Source organism: Perognathus longimembris, chromosome 12 (genome assembly GCF_023159225.1).
Source record: "Perognathus longimembris pacificus isolate PPM17 chromosome 12, ASM2315922v1, whole genome shotgun sequence".
Classification (NCBI taxonomy): domain Eukaryota; kingdom Metazoa; phylum Chordata; class Mammalia; order Rodentia; family Heteromyidae; genus Perognathus; species Perognathus longimembris.
In genome coordinates, this window is record NC_063172.1 from 7,183,827 (window position 1) to 7,210,104 (window position 26,278).

The 26,278-nt window shown below is 42.3% G+C and overlaps 1 protein-coding gene across 1 annotated transcript in view; it reads left to right on the forward strand.

Annotated features, from left to right (window-relative positions):
- Positions 1-5,691: 5,691 nt before the first annotated feature.
- The window catches only part of Dnaaf11 (dynein axonemal assembly factor 11), a 59,298-nt gene continuing 38,711 nt past the window's right edge, over positions 5,692-26,278 (forward strand). Inside the window, exons 1-5 of the mRNA XM_048358698.1 lie at positions 5,692-5,824; positions 7,518-7,685; positions 11,870-11,947; positions 20,774-20,946; positions 22,680-22,906. Of these exons, the coding sequence (XP_048214655.1) occupies positions 5,815-5,824; positions 7,518-7,685; positions 11,870-11,947; positions 20,774-20,946; positions 22,680-22,906 (656 nt within the window). The 5' untranslated portion in view covers positions 5,692-5,814. The remainder of the gene's footprint in view (positions 5,825-7,517; positions 7,686-11,869; positions 11,948-20,773; positions 20,947-22,679; positions 22,907-26,278) is intronic.

Sequence of the window (26,278 nt, forward strand, 5' to 3'; positions counted from 1 at the left end):
GGAGATGACTGACAGTGAAGTAAACATTTGAGAACTATGAGTAATTAGGAATATATTAGCAATTAAAATAAACTTATTATCATTAGTGAAATTGGCAGTTACTGGAAATTTCCCCAGGGACCTCATTTCAAGTTTATCCTGGTAGATCGTATTAGGAGGGATTAATGTTTTTGGAAACACGGGCTTCATTTTTGTCGGTTACATTTACTCCAGTCCCTATCTGCACTTAGCTGAGCGAATCTTAAGCACACCAGATTTCCTGTGAGCCTGGCCCTCAGGTGTTCGAACACCAAACCTAGACAAAGCTCTATTCAGTCATTTCTCAGAGAAAATTAAATTAGCAGGCATGATTTCTTTCAGGCCTTCGTCACCTGTTACCACTTGCTTCCCAGGAAGTGCCAGAAAATAATAAAAGCTCTGCATCTGGAAGCAAAGGCAGCAAGCAAGGAGCAAGCCGAGACGCACCTTGCTCTGATGGACACCATCTTTGTTCTGTGGGACCCAGCGTAGAGACTTCAGCCTTGGCTGGCAGTCGCAGGACTGGTGCTCACTGTCTCCTGGAGGGCTCTGGCCCTGCTTCTGCTTTCCCCAGTGGGCATGGTGTCTTTCAGCCTCATGTGCTATTCTGAGGGTTCTTTCTTGCTGACAACGCAAATGACTCTGGCAACCAAGTCAAAAAGAGTAGAAGAATACTGGGGTACTCACTCATATAGATGATAGGAAGCTGAATAGGGGTGGAGAAAGAAATTTGGCCTAAGAGAAGGTATGAAGTTTTTCACTCAGCCCTGTGTCTTTGCTTCTCTGGAGATCCTGGGTCACAGGGATCAGTCTGACACTCGGATTTGGGTACAGGCCTGATGATTCCCACCAGAAACACCAACAGAGTAAGTAGGAGTGGGTGCTGGAAGCTGGTTTGCATAGTTTCAGCCAATCCGGAGATGGCAACTAACCACTCCAGAAGCCAGCCAGCTCTCCACCAGGGAGCCACAATGAAAAACGTCTGACATCAAAGCTCAGTCAGCTCTCAGTTTACACTTTGCAACACGTTGATGCTGTGAGAATAATTGCAGGGGGTAGGGCGGGAGGGTGTTGTAATCTGTGAAGAAGTTTACTTTCATTCAAAACATTAATATTTAACACATGCTGTTAAGAGCTCTCCTAGGGTTTTGTGTGTGTTGTGTCAGTTACTCCTCACAGAGATCAGTATAGATGTAAGGAAGGTTGGGAGAGAGGAAGACAAAAGAAGGGAGAAGAAAGTAGGAAGAAAGAGAAAAGTAAAGGAGGAAGAAATTGACATTGTGGCAATATGGGTAACGTTGGGAGCTTGGTTGAGTTGTTACTGAGTCTCAGTAAAGAAAAATGGCTGCCCACGTGGTTAGCTGTAGTCTCCACTTTGACCGAAACTATGCACCAGTGACCCTTGGTATTTCTCCTGTGAACAGTCCCTACTCCAAACTATGGGGGTACAGTGAGCCCTGTCCCCAAAAACCACAATGTTGGACTAATCAGGATCTCTAGGGATGCAAAGACTGTAGCTGAGGACAAACATAACACTTTTTCCTGAAAGAAAATTAATGCAAAGTACAATGGGCCTGTAACCACTGTAGGGCTTACACATCACAAAAACATTCAATTTTATATACCAATGAAAAGAAGAGCCATATCATTTTTTTTCAAATTTTTATTATCAAACTGATGTGCAGAGGGGTTACAGTTTCATACGTTAGGCATTGGATACATTTCTTGTACTGTTTGTTACCTTGTCCCTCATACCCCCCTCCCTCCCCCCTTCCCTTCCCCCCGCCCCCGAGGTGTTCAGTTCACTTACACCAAACAGTTTTGCAAGTATTGCTTTTGTAGTTGTTTCTCTTTTTTTACCATGTCTCTCAAAGAGCCATATCATTTTTTAAGTCAATGTCCCTGAAATTTATCCAGCAGAGAAGTAGGACTATCTTGTTGTAATTGGAATTTTTTAAAACTTGTTTCAAGATTTATTTTTCTACTTCATATGCACAAAATAGCACAGTCATTTGCTCAGGCAGCGCTGCTCATCTTGTTATATTCCCAAAGACACCAAGTCTATTTGCAATTTGCATAAGCAGAGACTCAGGATGACTCTTTAAACTATTTCACTCACTTTGAGGGAAATAAAGTTGACTTTGCAGAGTCATCACACTTCCATTTATTTTCCACTTTCTCCCTGCTCATGGTGGACTGCTGGAATCATAGCACGTACACACATGCATAGGTCCTCTGTTCCTAAAAAACTTACTGACTATGATACAGAACAAGAATCGTATAAGCAGCTTAGCCTGGCTCATGACAAATAGCAAAGATGGCATTCCTAGTTTCTCTGCTTTTTTTTCTGTCTTTTTTTTTATCACTTACAATATCAAACTGTGGCCTTATAATTTTCCCTCTCACATCTCCATGAGTTGTACTGTTGGATTACGGCATATAGTTTTCAAACAAGGCCTTTCTCCATTCTACTTGAGAGACAGGACTGTCTATCAAAGCCCTGTGGTGGAATTAGCTCTTACCTTAGAGGCGGAAAGGTTGGAAGCTATCCAATGACCTCAGAAAGGGAACTGTCCAACATGGACATGTCTGAACCAATCTTGCTCATGCTAAAAGATGTAGTCCTTATATCCAGAATGACCAAGCTCTGAGAGAGAGTGGCTCTCAGAGCTTGTTCATTCGGTAATTCCAGTATTTATTGGATGCCTCTCAGGAATTAAGAGCCAGGATCTAGAGATGCAAACCAACCAACGAATGAAAAACAAGCAAAGAACTCCCTCCATGTCCTCAAGAAACTCTCAGTGTAGAAAAGAATAAAGAACAGAATTAACTGGATAATGAATTTTGTTTGGGCACAAAGTCTTGACTCACTTTGATGTATCAACATAATCTCACAAGGCTTCTATTTCCTCATGCATAATTTATTCTCACAGCATCAACGTGCTGCCATATGTACTGAGTATTAAACATGACTTTCTTCTGCGGCTGGTGTGACAACTGTGTTAGTAATTCCAAAGCATGCAGCCTACAAATATTTTAGAGACTTTCACCAGGTAGAATGACAGCTCCATTCTTTTTTTTTTTTTTTTTTGCTTATGAACAAATGTATGAGATAATTCAGCCTGTACACAATAAGACTCAATGGAAAAAAAAATACAAGACCGCATCACAGTCCCTCTGTGCTAATATTGATTAAGAACAGACATTTGTTTTTCATGATCTGGAAGCTGGAAGGGCTAAGATCAAGGCACCAGCAACTTCTGTGTCTGGTGAATTCCCTTTTTGCCTTTTCTTTTTATCCTGGTATCCTCATGACTCAGTTTCCTGGCTTATGGTTGCTGTGTCCTCTAGTAAAGATGCACGCTGTGTTCTCACATGGTAGAAGGGATCCTAGGCCCGAACATGGTCAACTCCTGTCAAATCCTTTACTAACATCTAATCCACACCTCTTCATGCTGGGATTAAGCTCAAGAGGAATTTTAGAGAGAATTAGTTTCAGGATCAGGCTGAGAGTTCAGGGACTGAGGGTGAGAATAGAATTTCAGAGCAAATATACCAGACACCTGTGAAGGAATGCTCCTTAAACATTCTAGAGTCTTGGGCTGAACCAGAGATTTGAATAGTTTACCGTGAGCTTGGTTTCATCCTTCCTTTATAGAATTAACTTTTCTATCTGACATAGTGTCTATTCCCAGCTTCTGGCCAGAAACTAGATCCTTTTAGCCTGGATAAACTCCTTACTGTTAAAACACACAAGTTCAAGTGCAGGCATATTTGCTAAACCCTCCTGCTGTTCTTAGCACTACCTCTCTATAAGCAATTAGATCTCTCAAGGGCACAACCACCGATGACTGCACGTATTATTATCTTCTGAAAAAGGGAAGAGGTCATCATCTGTCCAATGCGGCACAGCCACAAAAAATGTGGATTTGAACCACATATCCAATAATAGCCTTTGCTCTTTAAAAACAAAAAACAGAAACAGGGAGACAAAAACCAGGCTTTATTTTCCCTAGTAGAATTGGTAGATGAACCTAAATTTACATTGCGGGTATTATTTTACATGCCTTGGAATTCCGAAGCATTTCTCCCCATATGGGGACACAATGCCTGGAATTTCATCCATTGGGTTCAGATCTTTTATCCTGGTCCTCAAGGTTCCATTTTTTCATATATTCTGTTAGGCTTATGGTTCAGAATCCCTCCCTGCAGTTTTCTCCTTGCCTAACTGGCCAGCCTTCCTAGCCCCTCACCTGCCCCTTGTGACTTTCCTGCCTCCTGCTCACTTGCTGGCTTTCAGGGTTCAAGCCCTTGTGGCCACCCAGCGAACAGTAATCACAGGCCAACAGTAAGTGCTTAACAAGTGTCTGGGTGATTTACACATTTCCTAGCACCCCACAGTGCTCTATGAATCTTCTTTTTAAAATGAGACCCTAATACATATATCAAGACAGGGCATGTTTACCCCATTACTGTGCTGTATGTATGTAGTCGGACTGGGAGGAAGGGGTTAATTTTCTTTATGTACTGCATTTCTCTTGGGAAATGGGATGCAGAGCGATCACTATCTTCACATTATTGGCCATATTCACAGTATCACGGGAACTCTAAGGAAGCACCCTGTGTTAAGGATGTGGTTTGAACCTTGGAGGGTGAAGGCGTTCCTTGGGCTCCCAGGGAAGGGAGGCGCGCTGTGGGCATGCGTGCAGTTCCCACCCTTCCCAATGGAGAGGGTGGTGGGCAGGCAAAGTGGGAGGGGATAATGGATGATAATTTGGGAAATTTTGCTAGCAGGAAGCTAGTGGGTGCTGGGTGGTGATTTTAGGGAGATTAACTATAACAGTGACAAGCTTTCTATCAAGCCTGTGGGTTTTTTTTTTTTTTTATGTCTTTCAATGACTGATATTATCTCATTAAAGCTTTACCAGGGTCTCTTGAGGTTCGCACTCTGTGCATCTGACACATTTGGAACCTGAAGCTAAGAAAGCTCAAGTTCCCAGAATAGGGCGGAGTCCAATGACCTGGCTGTGGCTGCCTCCAATGAAATGGGGGGGGGGAGGAGGGGGTGCAGGGTGCAGGGGGGAGAAGAAAAGGGAGGAGAAGGGAGGGAGAAGAGGAGGGAAGGGAGGGGGAAGAGGAGGGAAATGGGGATTGGGAAGAAGGGGGGGAAAGGGGGAAATGGAGAGTGAAGGAAGCAAGGGGGGAGGGGGGAAGGGAGGGACATGAGGCAATTGGCTTCCACCGTGCAGTCCTGAGAGCAGGCCTAGGATGGGGGGGCGGGGGAGGGCGTGGCCTGGGAGTGGGCGGGGCCTGGGCGGGGCATTGGTGGGAGGGCAGGGGCCTGGGCGGGGCGGGGCCTGGGGAGAGGGCGGGGCGGAGGCGGGAGTAGGTGGGTCGAGGGCGGAGCCTGGGCGGGAGTGGGCGTGGCCGTGGCGGGGCGGGGCCGTGGCGGGGCTGGGGGGCCGGGCGAGGGCGGGGCCGTGGCGGGGCGGGGCCGGGAGCGGGGAGGGAGCGGGCGAGGCCTGGGCGGGCGCGGGGCGCGGGCCGTGTCCGGGCCTCCCTCTCACTCCACCGGCTTTCCAGGGCCTGGGATCCCCCTCCCCCGCTCCCCCCTTCCCGCCCGCCCCGCCGCGTTCTCTCAGGTTTCTCCTCCTGAGCTGCCGGGGCCCCTCGCGGCCGCCGTAGCGTCCCGGTTGCCATGGTTCCCGGCTCGGGACGCGGAGGTGCCGGGAAGGGTGAAACGAGTCCGGGGCTCCCCCGGGGCATCAGGGGATCCGCGAGCCCGAGCGAGGCGCCATGGGCCGGAGTAAGCGACCCCCAGCTTCCTCCCTCGATTGTCCCTTTGGGGTCTCGTGTTGGGTTCCATGGGACCCTGGCTTTCAGCTCCTGACCACGGAGTCCCGGTGGCCACTGCCTGGGGCGGGGTGGGGGGGGCAGGGGATCGTGTGTGTGCGCGTGTGTGGTGTGTGGTGTGTGTTGCATCGTGTGTGTTGCATCCTGCGTGTGTTGGGGGGCTGGGGGGCTGGTGGAGCTGACCTTTCAATCTCCTCGTGGCCGCTTCCCACCTTCAGCTCTGCAGTCATCCCCGCCTGTCAGGGGAGCCTAGGGGTTGGAGCAATGGAACTTCCGTCGTGTGTGCTATTTTACTTTCTTCTCTTGTCTGTCGTCTCAAGAACTCACTGCAAGCTCCACTACCTCCCACCACACAAGAGTTTTTATCGCAACACAAGATAAACTCCATTTCCTAGGGAGGTAGCATGCGGATGAGCCCAGCAGGGTTGCTAGGAAGAACTGAGCATATTCAGGAAGCCTAAGGAATCATGAGAGGCTTTTTATCCTCAAAATACAAACAAATAGTCTGAGGCGGGGGACAAGGCTTGAGTGGTTGAGGACATGTCTGGCATGCACAAAACTCTGGGTTCACATTAAGCACACACACACCACCACCACCACCAACAACAACAACAGCAACAACAAAATCCCTGGCTCTCACACTTACTATCAAACCCTAGACAAGTTATAGAAACTCTAGAAGCTTAAATTTTTATATCAGAAAAACAAAAGTAATTATCCTGTTGCCCTACTTTAATACATGCAAAGCATTTAGACTAGTGCCTGGCACCTCATATGTGAAAATAAGTCAGTCTTAATTATCTCCTAGAATGGATCTGTAATATATATATAATATTATATGTACATGTAAGATATATATATCCTACCTAAAATCTGAAAGTTTTTTTTAATAGCACTATTTGACTCTTTGATTTCAGCCTGTCTTAAAAAACATCACTTAGGACTTTGCTCTGGGCTTCATTCAGCACTGGACCGTTGTGTGGTCTCTACTCTCTTGGTCCCGTTGCCATCTCACTTGGAATCTGGGCAGCCTGGCACTGCACATCATTCTTGTGAGGGGTGCCAGCCCCCAACCCATTTCCTATCGCGAGAAGGCTTTTTTTCCTTCTAGAAACAGAACAAATATTGGCTGCATTTTAAGATGGTAGCGCAGTATCTGGAGTGTTTCGTGTTTTACTCTTAGATGTTGGTTATGTTAATAAGGATTGATTGATTGAATGAATGAATGAATGAAGAATGTTCCTCATGAAATAGTTCCATTCCCTGTGGGTGGGATTGGTTCTCAATGGAAGTTTCCTGTGTCTCAGGTCAGCTAGTGAATGGCATCCAGTTTGACACGACACCACCCTAGGAGTTCATAGAAACATTCTCCTCAGCTCTGTGTCCATCCATCTGTATAGCACACGTCCAAAAACGAGCATGATTTCAGTTATTCCCATGTCTCTTTCTTCCCTCTGACTTCTGTCATGGCATCACCAAAACTTCGTAAGGAGGCAGGATTTCCCTCATCTCTTCCCATTTGAAAAATCACTTAGGTCTGAAAATTTTACATTTCACTGTACAGAAAAATCCCATGCATTCATAACATGATAGGCCTGTGATGAACAATGGGATGGAAATGTAATATGCAGCAAATTGCCTTTCAGTCACAGAAGATCTTATTAGACGGAATGCTGAGCACAATGACTGTGTAATTTTTTCCCTGGAGGAACTCTCCCTGCATCAACAAGAGATAGAAAGACTAGAACATATTGACAAATGGTGCCGGGATTTAAAAATTCTCTATCTTCAGAATAATCTCATCGGAAAAATTGGTAAGTTTCAGTACTTTGTGATCATGATTTTTCTTTAACATTTAGCATGGGGGGAAATGCTGGGTGATGCTGTATTATTCTTGAGGGATGATAATAACCTGAAAAGAATGACGTCGGAAAACACACTTTGCCATCTCTCTGAAGTTGTGTGAGGGATGTTTCCCTGTATAGTCTTGATGTATGCAAGAATCTCCACAGGGATTTGGGAGATGAGTTAAAAGTGAGGAGGAACACGTTAGTCTATCTTATTTGTTTTTAAAGCTTGAATGGAAGGAGGGTATAATTTGTGTATTTGTCATGGTTTACATTACTGTGCATAGCTGAAAGGGTTATGTAAATCTCCAAGTCCTTGTAACACATTCCCACACACTAATTCTGCCATATTGTCTAAGCACAAGGTGTTAGGCTCTACATGGGTTCTGGGGGAGTTCTAGAATGGATGGAAATTGGTAAGTATAAGTATCTGGTGGTTGAAGATGAAAATATTGATACTGTAACATATAAATCTCTTTGAAGAATGTGGCTTGGGGGCTGGGGATATAGCCTAGTGGCAAGAGTGCCTGCCTCGGATACACGAGGCCCTAGGTTCGATTCCCCAGCACCACATATACAGAAAACGGCCAGAAGCGGCGCTGTGGCTCAAGTGGCAGAGTGCTAGCCTTGAGCGGGAAGAAGCCAGGGACAGTGCTCAGGCCCTGAGTCCAAGGCCCACGACTGGCCAAAAAAAAAAAAAAAAAAAAAAAAAAAAAAAGAATGTGGCTTGGATTCGCAGCCAGGTGGACTTGCTAATTCTTCCCCATCCCCCTACACATACACACACACACACACACACACACACACACACACACAAACTTGTCCACTAGTCACATGCAGAACTGAGCAAGTACGGACTCTGGCATCAGGTAGACCTGGCTATAAACCCTGCCTTTGATGCTTACTATATGAAAATAGTTAAGGAGGTTAGCTTGCCTGAGTCTTAACTTTGTCCTCTGTAAAGCAGACTGAATAATACCTAATGTACAAGATTGGTGTAAGGGCTGTATGCAATAATATGTTTAACATGGAATACACAGTCATCAGGTGAAAGCTTCTGTGCTGTTGTTGTTAGTAGTGGGATAATGTACCCCAGACTGCAAAAGGAGGTGTGAATGGAATTGGGGGGAAGGGAGAAAGGATGGAGTTAGCCTGACCCACGTGCTCTAGTGCTAGAGTCCAGAGATCAGCTTTAAAGTCATTATCTTTCCACGGTGGTGTGTAGTGATTCTGAACAGGAGGCATGATTTTCCCCAACTGGAAAGACTTTTCAGATTGTCACAAGTGTGTGCGTGTGTGTGTGTGCATGTGTGTGTGTGTGTGTTCCGGGGGTGCAGATAGTGCTAACCATTATGCCATGAACAGGACAGCTCTACAAAAGCTACTGCAGGACTGCTGAGCTTGAGAAACCCTGGTAATGTAGTTGCCTCTACTGCCTTGGTATTTGCAAATTGGTTTTAGGATGTAAAAAAGCCTAAATTTGCATCATTTTTTGGAAGATCTACAAAAGCTCTATATTTCTTCAGATAAGTATTTTCTGCATCTTTTGCTTTACCAGAAATTAGAAACTCTGGAACATTGTTCAATTTTTTTTAAAGGCTGTTACAAAATCCCTACAGCTTTTATACATGGGGCCATTGAAGAACGGTCCTAATTGTACAGATCTAAGAGTTCCCGAAATTTTCATCTCCACAGCTGGGTCCATCACAATCACTAATTAGTGGCATAGTATTTCAGGCCTTTTCAGAGCTGTGAGAAAGCTGAAATTTTTGCTTCTAGCGTATTCCTAAATTAAACGCATTTAAATCCTAATAATGGGATTTTTTTTTTCAGTACTGCTCCCTCTCGCCCCCCCCCCCCCCCCCCTGCCGTCCCCACGGGCACTCAGGCACTTATTTAGCAAATAAAATAACTTCTCTGGGATTCACACTTGCGCTTGTGCCATTGAGGTAGAAGAACTTTGCGCAAGAACTGCCTTCTCTAAAGCCTGGGCCTCCCTGGCAGTGCAGATGGGCGGGCGGCAGAGGAAGGCTCTGCCCTGGAATGAGGCCAGTGTGAGCCAAGGACCCTCTGGGTCCAGAGGAAACTGCAGAGGGGTTGCAAGCGGGTTCCGCTAGTCAGGTTTTTCGACACTTTCCCTGCGGCCTCATGAAGTGGAGGGTTATAAGATTTGGTCCCCGACGAGTCTGTGGGCAGTAATTGGTGACATCTCCCAGAATGGATCATGCTCAGATCCCCTTACTGCTGTCTGAGAGGGCCTTGCCTGAGAGTGGCCCTGCCCGACCACTTTGTCTTCTTGGTCTTAAGGAGTCAAAGGAAAATCTTCCTGACAAAATGTTTGATTTCCTCCTGAACACATGGTGTGTTCTTCCTGAACAAAATCTTAGAGTTCTGCCCGATGACTTCAGCATTAGAGGAATATTCAGATAACAACAGTGGGGAAAGGGAATTCGATTTTGACCAGGTATTATTTTACTATCAGCTGGAAATTTCAACAGTGACAACTTTGAGTGGTGTTGTTCAGATTTTCAGACGAGACACTGTGTTTGTCGTATTTCTTGGCTTCCAGAAACCTCCAAATCTGCTGACTATTGAATCCCAGATGGTGTTAGAGATCCCTTTGTAAACATTACTATTAACTTAAATGATTTAACTGCTGAGAGAAGCTTCCATTTACCTCCAAATCCTCATTTTAAGAAAAACTGAGTAGACTGAGTCCCCAAAAGTTTTAACTCAGATCAATGAGAACATATCAATGCTCTCAGATCAATGGGAACATGTATATGATGGCATATAAACTGAAGATGTTATTAATGATGATGAATGTGAGGATCATACATCATCGAATGTGGTATTCATAAGATCTCCGAGAAATGGGCAGAGGCGACATTACTTCAGTGAGGCCATCCCAAATGGGCTTCTCTTTCCAGGACCATATCATCTTTCAGGTCATCTTAGAAATAACTGTTCTCTTAAGGTATTAGGTAGAGATTTCCTGCATGGCTCTAGAGTCCAATTTTCTGTCTTTACCATTTAACTATGGGCAAGTGGACTGATTCTCAGTGTCTCAGTATTCTCATTGGCAAGAAGGAGACACCAATGATTGTTTTATCAGTTACTAATAAGCTAAGATAAGATAGCCAAAATTATTTGAGTGCTGCATGGCATATAGTAAGTACTTGGGAGCCTTAGCAGCATGAGCCATTTTTTAAAGGCCCTATTCCACAGAGGTTCCTTGATTGTTTACAATTGTTTCACCTGTGTGAGGTTTTAGAATTATTAAGAAAGATAATCCTATACCCAGTTGAATTGTCCTTGAAGTGAACATATCCCAAAATCCATGTTGAGAATAAAGAAACTATAATTATTCCTTTTACCCATGTATAAGTTGTAAGGCTGGAGAATATCTAGCCTACATACCCTGTAAGGCCCACTGAACCATTTGGTACACCAGGGGCAGACGCATGGATGTTTCTTGTTGGTGGCGCATGGCTATGTGCCTGCATCAATAATATTTATGACCTGTGAGTGATACTACAAATGACAAATGGCCTTGGGAAGAAAAGAAAAGAAAAGTTCCCACCCCCAGCAGTGGAGTGGACCCGGGGTTGGCTGATTCCTTCTTTCTGTTCCACCAAACACAGTGTAAGCGTTCTCCTCCAGCTCCACTCCTCCATGGTTGTGAGTACCAATGGGAATAGGACTTCCGTCGTTCATAAGGGTTAGCAGGACAAAAAGCTAGGGAAAGCTTCTTCTATTTGGTAATACTTAGTCCGATGTCCTATTCTGTACCATGTGACTATCAGGAGACTTCGCGTGCTCTTTGGATTAAACTGGCATCCGAACCCCTCCACAGCAAAAGACCCTGGCTGGCAATGCACCGGCCCAGTTTGACTATACTGGTCCTCTGAGAGTTGGGCTAGGTAGTGGTTGAGCAAAACTAGGTTTCGTTGTGAAGGGTAGAGGTAGAGAGGGCTGTTGCACAGTTACCAACCAATGTCTGATGTCCAGACGCATATTTTTAAAAACAGCATGCATTTGCTAACTGTAATAATCATCATTAAACTGTCTTATCATTCTCATAGTATATCCCCATAGAAAAATGTCTTTTATGTTGAAGGCTAATTAATAATATTATTGGTATATTCCAGAAAATGTTAGCAAACTCAAGAAACTTGAATATTTGAATTTAGCTTTGAACAACATTGAGAAAATTGAAAATTTGGAAGGTAAGAATTTTATTCTTTTTTTTTAAAGTGAAGTATTTAAAGATGTAAAGTTAGGTTTAAACACTATTCCATAAGCAAAAAGTACACTTATAGAATTGATATTTTATCGAAATCTTAGATTTATTGATTCTTATCAAAATTCAAATGTGGGAATCTGCTTCCTTCCTTAACTTAGTCTCTTTCCCAGAGGTAAATAGAATGAACACTTCTGTGTACCTATAACCTGGTTTTGTCTCAGGTCTTTTTCTAACAATGGGATCATCCTGTAAGTATGATCTTAAATGCCATTTCTCCCGATGTCTTCTAATATTGATGTCTTTGATATGAATGTCTTCTGATATTCAGGGAGAAGGTCTGGGGCTGTGCATGGGCTCACTGTACACCCATTTATCTGACCATTTGTCTGTAGATGGACATCTGGGAGTGCCCCAGCATTTTGCTAACATAAGCACACCACAGCAAGCATCTTCCACAGTTGTACTGTGCATGAGCACAGATTTCTTTTCCCATTTTTTTATTTAGAAATGGAATTAAATATGCACAATTTGAAAGGCACTGCCATGTTTTGCTTTGTCTTGTTTTGTTTTTTTCCCGAAAATAGTGCTTGAACTTTTACTTGTGCATGGTGGTCTCTCTAAGTATCCATTTGCATGCAACTTCACTAGTGCTTTCCAGAAACAAGGTTTTTCAATGACAGGAAATACAGTAGCATCTAATGATTGCTCCATTTCGCAGCTCATAGGTATTACATATGACCTCACTGAATATTTCTATTATGTGAATTAGAAGATGTTTTATGTCTTTTGGCTTCGTTTCTATTCATCTTCTTATGCTTTCGCGATATTAACCCATCATCATATATGTTACAAGTATTTACTCTCGACAGACATTTTATTTATTTCAATTATGGAGAAAATTTCCATTTCAGCATACTCAACTTTCTTTCTTGTCTTCAAATAGTTGCACAAAGGAGTTTCCGTTTCATACGTTGACATGTGCGTAGAATTCCTCTCTCCAGTCTCCTCTCCTGTGCTTCCCCCCCATAGCCCATCTATCTGCTCCCCACCCAGCCCCTCAAGGTTCCCGGTTCTATTCTCACATAATTACATTGAATATCACGACTGTACCAGCCCACTATTCCTCTTTCTGTAATCTATCCCTCACTCCCCTCCCTCAAGACATGTTCTGGCTTCCTGATGTTCGTTTTGTTAAACTTTTGTTAATTATCCAAAGATGTGACACCATGGAGTCCTTCCTCTGAATAGTCCATACTTTACTCCATCTGATCATGTATCCATGCATATGGTCCTCTCTGTGTTCCCGTATACATTTATATATTAGGTCTAACTTTCACATATGAAACAAAACATGCTTCTTTTGTCTCTCTAAGCCTGACTTATTTTTCTTCCAGATCCATCTATTTCCCTGCAGATGACGTACTATTATTCTTCCTGATGGATAGAATTCCATTGTCTATCATATTTTTGATCCATTCATCTGTTGTAGGGCACCCAGGCTATTTCTATAACTTGGCTATTGGGACTGTTGCTCCATTGAGCATGGATGTACAGAGGCCTCTGTGCTGTCCTGACTTTCAGTCCTGTGGATAAATGCCTAGGTGTGGTATTGCTGGATCATAAAGTTGCTCTGTGTTAAGTTTCTGTGAGGAATCACCATACCTTCCATTTCAGATCATTGCTGACACTCAGGTGGACCTTATGTCCATTAACACTCACTTCCTGTTTGCCCTTGTACTGGCCCCTAACAACTTTGAATCTACTTCTCCCTCCATAGATGAACTCATCTTTAACATTTCACAGAAATAGAATATGTGGTCTTTTGTGTCTGGCTTTTTTTTTTAAACATAGCCTAAGGTCTTCAAGGTTCTTTCATGTTGTAGCATACTTCATAATTGTTTCTTTTTATGGCAGAATACTATTCCATAGAATGATTGGGCTTTCCCCTTCATTACTTGAGGAGCATTTGTTCACTTTCACTTATAGGTTACTATGAATAAAGTCTTTGTAAACATTCATGCGTAAGTTTCTGTGGGAGGAATATATGTGTTTTTAGTTCATTTTGTAGGAATGGAATTGCTGGATTGTAGGGTACCTCCATGTCTAACGAAGAAAGTGTGAATTATTTTTATAAAGTAGATGCACTCTTTTACATTCACATTAGGAATACATGAGGTCTTTAATTTTTTCAATTATTATTATTATATTTTGCCAGTCCTGAGGCTTGAACTCAGGGCCTGAGTGCTTTCCCTGGCTTCTTTTTGCTCAAGGCTAGCACTCTACCACTTGAGCCACAGCGCCACTTCTGGCCTTTTCTGTTTATGTGGTGCTGAGGAATCAAACCCAGGGGTTCATGCGTGCAGGACACTCTACTGCTAAGCCACATTCCTAGCCCCCTAATTTCTTCAATTATATATATATATATAACATATATAATATATATTATATGTAATATATAAAATATATATTATATATAATATTATAACATAATATAATATTATATATTATATATGTTATATATATATGTGTGTGTGTGTGTGTGTGTTGTGGGGCTTGAATTTGTGGCCTGGGTGCTGTCCCTTGAGCTCCTTTGGCACAAAGCTAGCCTTCTGCTACTTTGAGCCACAGCACCACCTCTGGTTTTTCTGGTGGTTAGTTGGAGATAAGAGCCTTACTTACTTCCTTGCCCTGCCTGGCTTTGAACTGTGATCCTCAGTCTCAGCCTCCTGAGTAGCTAGGACAAAAGGCACGAGCCACCAGTGTTCGGCTTCTTCACCTTTTTGTCAACACTGTTCTTTTCTGTTTTTGTTGGTTTGTGTTTGAGACAGTATTTTGCTACATAGCCTGGACTAGCCACTTGTAATCCTCTCGTGTTGTTCTCCTGAGTGTTGGGATTACAAATATGTACCTCTATGCCTGGTTAATTCTTGTTTGTATAGTAGAGATATTCATAGATTTGAAGTGGTGTCTCATTGTAATTCTTTTTAGTATTTATCTAGTGGCTAATGATATCAAGCACTTTTGGACATACTGGACATACATATTCTCTCATTTGGTGGTTTTTCTTGTCAGTTTTCTTGTTGGTGTCTATTAAAGCACATTTGTCTTAATTTTGTTTATATTTTTCTTCTCTTGTTTTTATGGTTAGAATAATATGAGCCTTCTAAAATGAACTTAGAAGTGTTTCTTCTAATTCTCTGTTTTGGGAATGTTTGTGAATGAAAGGTATTAATTCTTCTTTAAACATTTGCTTGCATATATCAAAAAGCCTTCTGGTTCTAGATTTTTCTATATAAAAGCAGTTTTGATTCTGAGTTAACACTAGTTAATCTCTACTTGTTGTATGTTTTCTTCTTTTTCTAGATTTTTTTTCTATTTCACCTAACTCATCTAATTTGTTGGTATATTCTCCTTTTTTATATCTGTAAGTCAACAGTAATATCCTTGCTTTCCTTCTTAATGGTAGTAAATTTGAGTCTTTTCTTTTTTTTTTTTTTTTTTTTTTTTGCCAATCCTGGGGCTTGGACTCAGGGCCTGAGCACTGTCCCTGGCTTCTTTTTGCTCAAGGCTAGCACTCTGCCACTTGAGCCACAGCGCCACTTCTGGCCATTTTCTGTATATGTGGTGCTGGGGAATTGAACCCAGGGCTTCATGTATACGAGGTAGGCACTCTTTGCCACTAGGCCATATTCCCAGCCCCAATTTGAGTCTTTTATTAAAAAAGAAAACAAGAACCTTGGCTAATATAGCTTAATGTTTGTAAAATATTGTTGATCTCTTTAAAGGACCAACTTTTGATTTTGTTTATTTTTCTGTATTTTATATTCTCTATTTTGTTTATTTTCTCCTTAATCTTTACTAACTTTTCTCTTTTTTTGTATTTCATGTATTCTTTTTCTGCTTTTTAAGTTGGAAGACTGGGTTTATACCTCTGGTTTATAGCATTGATAGCTCTGGACTTCTTGTGAGTACCACTTTGGCGGTGTCCATTACCTTTTGGGACGCTGTGTTTCTGGCTTGCTGAATGACTGTCTGCTTTTTTTGACAAGGCCTCACATTGGATCAGACCTCCAAGTCCTGGAATTATAGGTTTGTCTGACCCTAGATAGTTTGAGGTTGTGACCCCTTGCATCTATAGAAATGTGGTTTTGTTTCCTCATATTTATTTATTCAGTTATTTATTTGCCTGTCCTGGCGCTTGAACTCAGAGTCTGGGCACTGTCCCTGAGCTTCTTTTGCTCAAGGCAAGCATAGTACCAGGTGAGTCACTCTACATATTTATTAATTTCCCAAATTTTCTTCCTTTATTTCTAGTTTTATTGTACTTACATCAGAGAACATACTCCCTATGATTTCAATCACTTCAAAATTTATTGCAACAGGTTTTATAAACTACCATTTTCTCTACCATGGTGCGGGGGGGGGGGGCATTCCTTCTTGTTCCTTCTTGTCTAGAATTACCCCAGATGTCTGTTGGGTCTAGTCTTTTTCTTTTTTTTTTTTTTTTAAGTATTCTACTGTTTTGTCTCTTTACTGATGATCCTCTATCCATTTATCTGGGGTCATGGAGGATCTGCTTTGTTAGGTTTGGAGGGGGGTGGTTCAGTCTGCAGTGGTGAAGCTCTGCTTCCCCAGCCGGCCTCCCCCCTCCTGCCTGCCAGGGCAGGCGCTCTGAGTGGGTGGAGCTGCTGACTGGCAGCTTGGAGGCTCAGTGCCGGGTGGAGAGCACAGGCAGGCAAGCTGCTCTGCCCACCCCACTCCCATCTGCCCGCAGCTAAAATTGGAGGGCTTCACTTAGGTCACCGAGTCTGTTTGTGTCCTAGTGTAGAAATGGATATTTCCAGCCACTTAGTAAGATGGAGGACCAACAAGGACATAAATAGGCACTGCACATTTTTAACTTTTATCCTAGAAAATGGCCATTATGATGGCCCCAAATTCAGCATCAGTGCTAAAGTGGAGAAGATTCTTTCCATCACCGGAACCTCCTGCTTTGGAAGTGGAGTCTCTGCGTTCTGCCGGCTAACACCACAGCCCTATTTCATTTTAGCTCGTGAACATGGAATGAAAAAAATGCACTGTATGTCAATGCTCTAATACATGTTTTGCTGAGGAGATCACATGCATGACCACACCACATGTGCCAGAGAAGTAATGAAAACGCTCATTTGCAGTTCTCCAGACCTAATTACTTTTTTGTTTTCTTTGTCTACCACAAGAGGGCGGCAATGTCCCTATTGTCTTGGAGGCTTTGAAGTCTGCAGTCTACCTGCCAGCCTTTTACCAACCCCTTTTGGTTTGTGCCTGCCAGCTCTAGCAAGGGTGAAGTAGGTGCTGGGCCATTTAGGGACCTGTTTGGGGGAGCATGGGACATTAAACATTGAGGGAGTCCCCTGTCTTCTGGCAAGTAATTTTTACTTCATTTAGAGGGTTTGAGGCAAGAGAAGAGGAAGCAGACTTAACACATCTCTATTTTAGAGTGAGTCTCAATACTATCTTAACGTGAAAGGTTTTATTTTTCCCTCTTTCTTCCTGTATGTTAGAAAATGCCTAATTTTTCTTTTCCTTGTTGGTTTGGTTGTTTTTGTTGTTGTTGTTGTTGTTTTTCTTCCCCTGTTGGGGATCACCAGGGAAGAAGAAAATAGTCTGTTTATTCCTCCCTCCTCCTGCCCCACCCTCTCCAGTGAGAAAAGGTGCAGTCCCTAGCCAGTGGAGCTCCCTCCCTGCTGGGGACACTCATGATGTGCCCTTCAGTGACCTTCAGACGCTCAAGGTCACTGGCTGGACCTTCAGGACAGAGGAGCAGTGGAGGAGGGAAGGAGTGGTCCCGTCTAGAGGGGAGGCTGCTTCGAGCTTAGCCAACTGGGTGGGATCCTGTATCACAGCACGGGAAATGTGGCTTAATGCCCTGCACGTGGGCCGAGGAGAGGCACAGTTAGGGTCTGTTGCTTTGAAAACTGTAAGGAGCGGTTGGAGGATCCTAGGCTTAGAACACATGAACAAAATCCAAGTGTGTGCAATCGCCCCCACATTGGAATCTTTCCAATGTCAGCCTACTCTTTTTGTTTTTGTTTTTAATTTTTATTCTTAAGTTTCATTGTCAAGGTGATGTACAGAGGGGTTAAAATTACATATGTAAGGTATCGAGTACATTTCCTGTCAAATTTGTTACCTCCTCCCTCATTTTTCTCCCACCTGTCTTCCTCCCTCAATTCTTTCCCCCCCTCCACCAAGTTGTACGGTTGGTTTACTACATATTGTCTTGTAAGTATTGCTGGTTCACCTTTTACCCTTTGTCTCATCATTTTGATGTTCCCCTTCACTTTCCAGATTCAGACAAACACATATACACTACCTAGGGTACCAAAATCAAATACAGTGACAACAGGGGCTAAATCATAGGGAAGATTAAACAAAAGAAATAATTTCACAATGCATTAGAAATGACAACAGTGATAAACTACATTGCACCTCTGTGTTCCTCCCTTAAGAGTAATTGAAAGGGAATACCAAATTTGACAGACACAGGGTAAAAAAAGACAAACAACTACAAAAGCAATGCTTGCAAAACTGTTTGGTGTAAGTGAACTGAACACCTCCAGGGGCGGGGGGGAAGGGAAAGGGGTGGAGGGGGGAGGGGGGTATGAGGGACAAGGTAACAAACAGTACAAGAAATGTATCCAGTGCCTAACGTATGAAACTGTAACCTCTCTGTACATCAGTTTGATAATAAAAATTTGAAAAAAAAAAGTATACTCCTTTGGTTTCACTGTGTGTGAATGCCTTCAAAGTCAACCCAATCCCAGGGGACCCTTATGGGCTCTGAACCAGATGTCCCATGTCTTATATCACACATCACCGACTTCTGTGCTTGTCAAATCCACCGAGCATTTTTGCCAACGTAAAACAATCATGCAGGCACAGAGATAGAAGTTTGACTGCATGATAGATGTATTGACTGAGTATACATTTTCATAATTTCGCTACTGCATTACCAAGTGTATTGATGTATCTTATCTTCTTAGTGCTTAGTACATGAAGCATTTTTAATTATGCTTGCTATTATTTACCAAGCTGCTCTGAACAGCTTGGTACAAATCATCTCTTCCACAAGAAGCACTTGATTTCCCCTCTCTGAAGTGAAATTCTGGGTGGGGACGGGCGGGGGTGGGGAGAACTAAAAGTCTATTTTATGTTTTGACCAATTAACATGGTAAAAAGTACAATTATTATTTCATATGCTTGTCAATATTTAAATTTTTTTCTGCATGTTTACCAGCTAGTAGAAAGTTTGATCTTACTGTCTTTTTTCATTCATTCAGGTGTGTGTGTGTGTGTGTGTGTGTGTGTGTGTGTGTGTGTGTGTGTGTATGAATCCTGGGACTTGAACTCTGTATGTGGGTGCTATATTCGAGGTTTTCTTGGTTCAAGATTAGTGCTCTCCCACTTGAGCCACAGCTCCACTTTGGGGAGGGTAACTGGAGTTAAGAGTCTCCCAGCCGTCCCTGTGGAACTGGGATCCTCCGAGCTCAGCCTCCTGACAAGTCAGGATTCCAGGCATGAGCCCCTAGAAACTGGCCATGCATGTAGTTCTTTTTGAAGATGTGAAATTACTAACTTCCTTTGTTAGTAAAATCTGGAATATATAAAATACTTGTTTTTGTATAACTTAGATATTCATATTTTTAAAAATTTACATTTTAAAAGATATGAAATTGTACACATTTGTGGGGTAACGTGATGTATATATATACATATACATATACATACCTTATATAATATTCAAATCAAGGTAAACTTATCTATCGCCTTTCCATTTTCATAAGCTGTCTCACGCTATGAGTTCATAAACATCATTTTCAAAGTTCTTGTAGTAGTAAGATGACAAGATATATTAGGGTTTTCTTATCCAGTTTTATAAGTTGAACATGTAGGCATCTCTTTCAGTGGATCATTTATTTGACACCATTTAAATATATTTGCCCTAACTTTATGTTCAATTATAATAGTCACCTGGTGACACTAAAGGAGTTTGATCTAAACCCTGTCTTGTCAGTTCCATGTTCCTGCTTGCTCCCTTCTGTTTGCAGCTGTGCGTTCTTCAGTTTTCACCTGAGCCAGGTCACTAGTGTTTCTGTTGACTGGTCTGCTCCATTTCCCTCTTTGCCTTCCATTCTCTTTCTTTTCTCTCTGTTTCTCTTGCTGTGTCCCAGTCCTTCCTTCCATGTGTATTTCTTAACCTTCTATCTTATTCCAAAGAGTCTTTTATTTATAGGATGTAAAGTAATATGCAAGACAATTTCCATGTCTCAGGCACTTAAATATTAATGGGGAAGACAGATCATAACCACTCAGACAAACAAACAACTATCCAATATGAAAACTGAAAAAGAAAACCATTCACCATGACACTTGCTGTTCAAAGAGGTACAATGGGATAATGTGCGTTGGGAATGTCTGTCATAAAAGGAAGCAAAGCAAAGGCAAAGTCTATCACTTTACTACTGTGTTACTATGTGTCACTTTTTAATGAATGAATAACTAGTGCAGAGCAGTTTGGAATTACGTGAGGGCTTACTTCTCATCACATTTTCACACATTAGTTTTACATTCATTAATGACTTTCTGATCTCATCATTCTGTCTGTCTTAATTTCTGGACATTCTATAGTTAAGGAAGAGCTTTACATCCTGCCACATTTTATATCACCCACCCTTCCTTATATGGACGCCCTATGATACTCATAAAGAGGGCTCATTGGGTTCTTGTGCTCTTTATTTACCACTGTGTGTTTTCTTGTTCTCAATAGGATGTGAAGTACTGACAAAGCTTGACCTGACAGTAAATTTCATTGGAGATCTGAGCAGCATTAAAACCCTGAAGCACAACCTCCACCTGAAGGAGCTCTTCCTCATGGGAAATCCCTGTGCCGACTTCGATGGTTACAGACCGTTCGTGGTGGCCACCCTACCGCAGCTCAAGGTGTCCCTTATTTTAGCACAGCGCAAAACACAGGAAAAGCAAAATGAGCGACTACAAGAATTCCTGATTCAATCACAGCTCTGCCATGAGCTGTGTTGCTTCAGAGTGGGAGATTCACGAGAGTTGAAGTTCATTCCTTGACATCAAGACGTTACTATTACTCGATAGCTTCAATTACATCTTTAAAAAAATAAGTTACGGACAAATTTTTTTCTCCTTCATCAAAACAGGCAGAACTTAATCTCATTCTTAATTAGCTCAGATTAAGTCTTTCAGAAAGACTACATTAAATCAGCTGCTAGAGGAGGCGACCATGGCCTTCTGTACAAAGTAGCTACAAATGTTCTTACCGGTACTTCAACTATGTTGATCCACTTTAGAATCTTAATTACCGTTGTATTGAGAGCTTGTGATCTAGCTACAGAAGTTGTGTTAAAATATGTATCAGTTCCCTGGGACTGTTGTAAAAGAGCGGAAACCTAAAGAAATCGATGACCTCATAATTCTGAGGCCTGAGAGTGTAGCTCAAGTGGCATAGCATGTTCCTAGTATGTGTGAAGCCCTGAGTTCAAACCCCAGGACCATGGGGTGGGGGGGGTTGGGGGGGGGAGGAAGGACATGATTTCTTTCATAGTTGTAGAGGTCAGCTGATCAAGGTCAGCGTGCAGGGTGGGCCCCTCTCGGGGCTATGCAGAGTGTTGGACTCAGCCCTCTCTCCGTGGGTGGCAGAGGTGCAGCACTGATCACCTTTGCCATTACCTAGCATTCTCTTGGGTCGCTATCTTTTCCCGCGGCGTGCTTTGGGTTCTAGCACCAACTGTGAGTTAGGGTCTCACTCTAATATGTCTTAAAGAGTTGCAGATACGATGAGTCTGTTTCCAAGTGAAGCCGAGTGTTGCAATATTGGAGGTTAGGACTTCAACCCCTAACAGATTTCTAAAGAGGGCAGTGTGTTGGGCTTATTAAGCTCCTCTCTAGGTCAGTTCTGACACTTCTCCCTATATAGAGAGATGACCTCTGTGCCTCGGTGACCCTGGTCTTTCACCATCCTTAACTAGGCCTGCAAAGTCCCTTTTGCCATCTGAGATCATATTCACTGGGAGTGGACTATGGATATTACTGGGAAATCATTATCTGCCTACTCTATCCTCCTAAATGCCTTACCTTTTTATAGAATGATGATAGGTAAATAAACAGGCATCTTTAAACTGGTGTCTTTAACATTTCAGATTTCTAGATGTTTTCAATTTTAACTTGGAAAACGAATTCTATAAGTACAAAAGGTAAACATGGACTATAACAATAAATAATTGTACCCTGTGTGTGTTGTCGAGATTAGAACATAGGTTGAGTCAGAGCTTACTTGTCTGCAAAATTCAAAGTTCTTTTTGTGGGGACCACTTGGGGAAAGCTATATTTTGGAGCTAGTAGTTGATTTAAGCCCCAGCACTCAGTATCCTGAGAAGTTATAAGTTAATACAAACTGTTTTGAGAGTTTCTATGTAAGCCCTGCTTATTATTGTCAGTAAAGGTACTTTGTAAACCATTTTAATTGTGCGAAACAAGCATTTCCCTGCCCCTTAATTATTTTCTTTGTCATTATATATTACCATGACTCATTATTTCTAAGTTAAAAATATTCCAATCCAAATCAACTTGGGACTGACTTACACTGCTAATTTCGAATGATGATATTCTGTGTATTGTTTTCTTTCCTTCTTTTTTAATGGAAGTGGTTGGACGGTAAAGAAATAGAGCGTTCAGAAAGGATCCTGGCACTGCAGGACTATCCAGCTGTTGAGCAGCAAATCAGAGAGCAGGAAAAAGCTTACTCCCTCAAAAGAGCCAAAGAGAAAGAAGAGGCCCAGAGGAACCTCGAGGAGGAGCCTGGAAAGGAAGACAAGAAGAGACGTGACCCTGGCTTTGACGGGCGGTGGTACACCGACATCCCTCCTGCTATGTACGTAAAGTGGTAGAGTTTGCTGTCTAGTCAACGTTCACTACAACAGCAAGCTGTGTCCTCTTCCCAGGGTGTGACGTATCACTTATATTCTGAGATATCACTTATATTCCAGGCTATCTATTTGAAGAATACAATGTGGTGAATGTTTCTGCGTGTATGTATGTGTGGTATACATGTGTGTATGCAGCCCAAAGATTCTTTCTGTTGTTGACACTATCAAGAAGCTTTATTTCCTCAGGAAAAAATGCTTCTTAGGTGAGTGCTGGTGGCTCTTACCTGTAATCCTAGCTGTTCAGCAGATGGACATCAGGAGAAGCAAGCTTCCAGGACAGAATGTCAGAGCAAAATGTTTGAGACCTCTGTCGTAACTGAAAAGGCTGGAAAAATCTAGTTCAATAATAAGCAGAGTACAAAGGACTGGAGGTGTAGCTCAAGCAGTAGAGCATCTGCCTAGTGCATGCAAAGCCCTGAGTTCAAGCCCAGGACCCCTCCCCAAAAGAGAAAAGAAAAACTCTCTTCAAACTAGCTACTTAATTTGCATCTAAAATTATCTCAGATAAATCTCCATAAAGCATGCACAAGAAAGATGAATTAACAGGTGCACTTTGATTTATAAAGTAAGAATATTTTAGAAAAAAATAAATGAAATCACACGATTCTAAATTGAGTAATTCTGATTGCAGCATAAAAACATCTATTTTGCAAGTTGTATAGCGAGTACATTTTTAATGTGATTAATAACCCTCTAATTGGTCTTTTGTATGAACCTGAATTTTTCATGTTGTTTATTGTAAGTGAATTACAACTATAGTCAGTTGATTTGATTCCATATAATGAAAGCTTTAAATATTTAGATAACTCTTAAAATACAGAAAAAATAATTACAAAACATTTCAGACATGCATAAATGTTTAAAAAATAATTAAATAGGCAGTTCTTGTTCCACCACCCATATGTAATAAATAATAACGATTTGTATGTTTGTTTGAGACCTTTGGAAAATAATAAATAACATATCATTAAGAGAACAGAAGCTTTCTGAACCCTCCACAAACCTGCTCCTCCCCTTCTACTCGATGGTGTGCTCCTTGCTGAAGCCGCTGTATACATGTCCTGTGACCCACACACCGGTACACCAGTGGATTTTTAATTTCTATAGAACAAGGGTAGGTAACGACCAGCCCGTGGAACACGTAAGGTCTGAGAAATCATTTGGTCCATGACGGGACAGACACACATGTTTTCATGTGCTTCTCGCAGTTGCCTGCGGCTGTCTACCTGTATTGATAATTTTGCATGTCCCTCCAATGAAATTATAGATATCCAAATGGCGCTTGTCAGGAAAAGGTTCCCCACTCCTTCTACTAGAGTTATTATAAATCTCAGTGTCTGATGGAAGATAATCTCATTTTTTTTTTCAAAATCACCTTAGTTACCCATAGATCTTTACTATTTTGTATGAGTTTTTAAATCTGCTGGTCTCCCTGGTGGAATTTTGATTGGACATGCCCTGCCCTTAGTTTATATGTTTGTTGGGAGAAAGTTGCTGTCTTCTCCACGCTGATGGTTTTGTTGCTGGACTTTGTAATAGCTCTATTTATTCATCTGAGATATTCAATAAGTTTTAAGTTTCCTTATAAATGTTTTTCATCATCTTTCATTGAATTTATTACCAAGAAACTTGTAGATTAGAACTTTGAAATAAGCATGTAGTTGGTTCTAGCTATATTTAAAAACTTTGTGGATAGAGATAGTGTGCATCAATCTTGCTGACTTTAAATGCTGCTACAGTAGTCATTTTGTAGGTGGTCCTGTGTTTGCTATGCAAAAGCACATCATAAATGGAGAGTTTAGAATTTATTTCAAACCTTCTGTTCCTGCTTTATTTTCTTTTTGGTGCTGTGACATTGTCCCATATGTAATAAACATGCAGTGGAATGGAGATCAGTCTCCTTTCCTGACTTTATGACAATTGTTGTTAATTTCTCACCATAAAATATGAGGCTTGCTATGCAGTTTGGTTCATGCTGAGTAAATTAGTAAATTTCCTTTAATCATCATGTGTATTGTATTTTTATGAAGTGCTTCCCCTGAATTCTTCTGAGATAACCTTGTGTTTTCTATTAATATGTTGAACCAAATTCACAGATTTTCTAATGTAAAACCATCCTTGAATTTCTTTGCCCATCATATAGTTGTCAGTGTGTTTCCTCATTCATTTTGTTAAGACCTTATGTATCTGAACCTTTGCTTATAGTGAGTTATGGTTATAATATTCTTCTAAAACTAAGAGTTTTTCTTGGTGCTTTGCATCATGGTTATGATGAGTAAGTGTCCTGGGAATCATTTGCTATGTTTGGCTTCGGACCATTCACAGAAGTTGACCATCATGCGTTCCTTGTGTGTCAGCAGAAGCTTGCAACTGGGTTCCTTACAGGTGTTGACTTACTTTCCCTGTGGGACTGACTAGCCCTTTAGCCATTGTAAGTGTCAGGCACTCTGACCTATATGCATGGAAGCCTTGGCATTCTGCAGCCATTGGCTTATGTCACGACATGGTCTAGGAAGTCGAGGCTGCTGCTCCTCTTCTAAGAAGAACCAGCATGGAGGTTCATAAGCTGCGAGAAAGGGAGATGAGAATCTTAACTTCCGTGGAAGGCGGTAGATCCTGCTTCCTTTTTGGAGGAGGAGCAGCCTGGAGTGGAAGTTACCAGAAAAGAGGATGCTAATGGGAATGACGTACACTGTACCCATTTCACATGAATGATCTGTGGCTGTATCCTAGGCCAGGTACATACTGTTGTAGAAGGAGCCGGGCTTGCGCTATGTAAAAGCCCCCCCGCCGGCCCCCCACCAAGGGTGGAAGCAATGAGACTGTGGGGTGGAAAGTCAGTGAGTTCTGACAAAAGGACCAGCCAAGTTCTGACCACACCAACACAAAGCCATGTGACGTACGCATTCTTGCCGTGTCTTTAGCAATGACACAGGTGCTCCCAGGAAGAGAAGCCAGCATCTGGCACTAGCTCCAGAGGTGGCAGCCGCCACCCAAGAGGAGCTCATGTCCTTATCCTCATCCCCCTAGGCAAAAAGAAAAAGTTCAGGAGAACTTGAAGAGGCTCAAGAGGGCAGGGCACTGGGAGAGGGCACCCGGATCGGAATAGATGCACCTTGGACAGGGTGGGGCGGGGACAGGGATGAGCCACGAGTCTTTCCCAGTCACCCCCCAATCTTGAACTGAGCCAGAAGAGAATCTTGGAGCTGGAAGGGAGGGCTTCTACTTAGACATACATCTAAAACTTTATTTAAGCTGCAGCCCTTTTAAATCCAGGAGGTGGGTTTTAGCTGCTCACGGAAGTGCCTGTAGTGGGA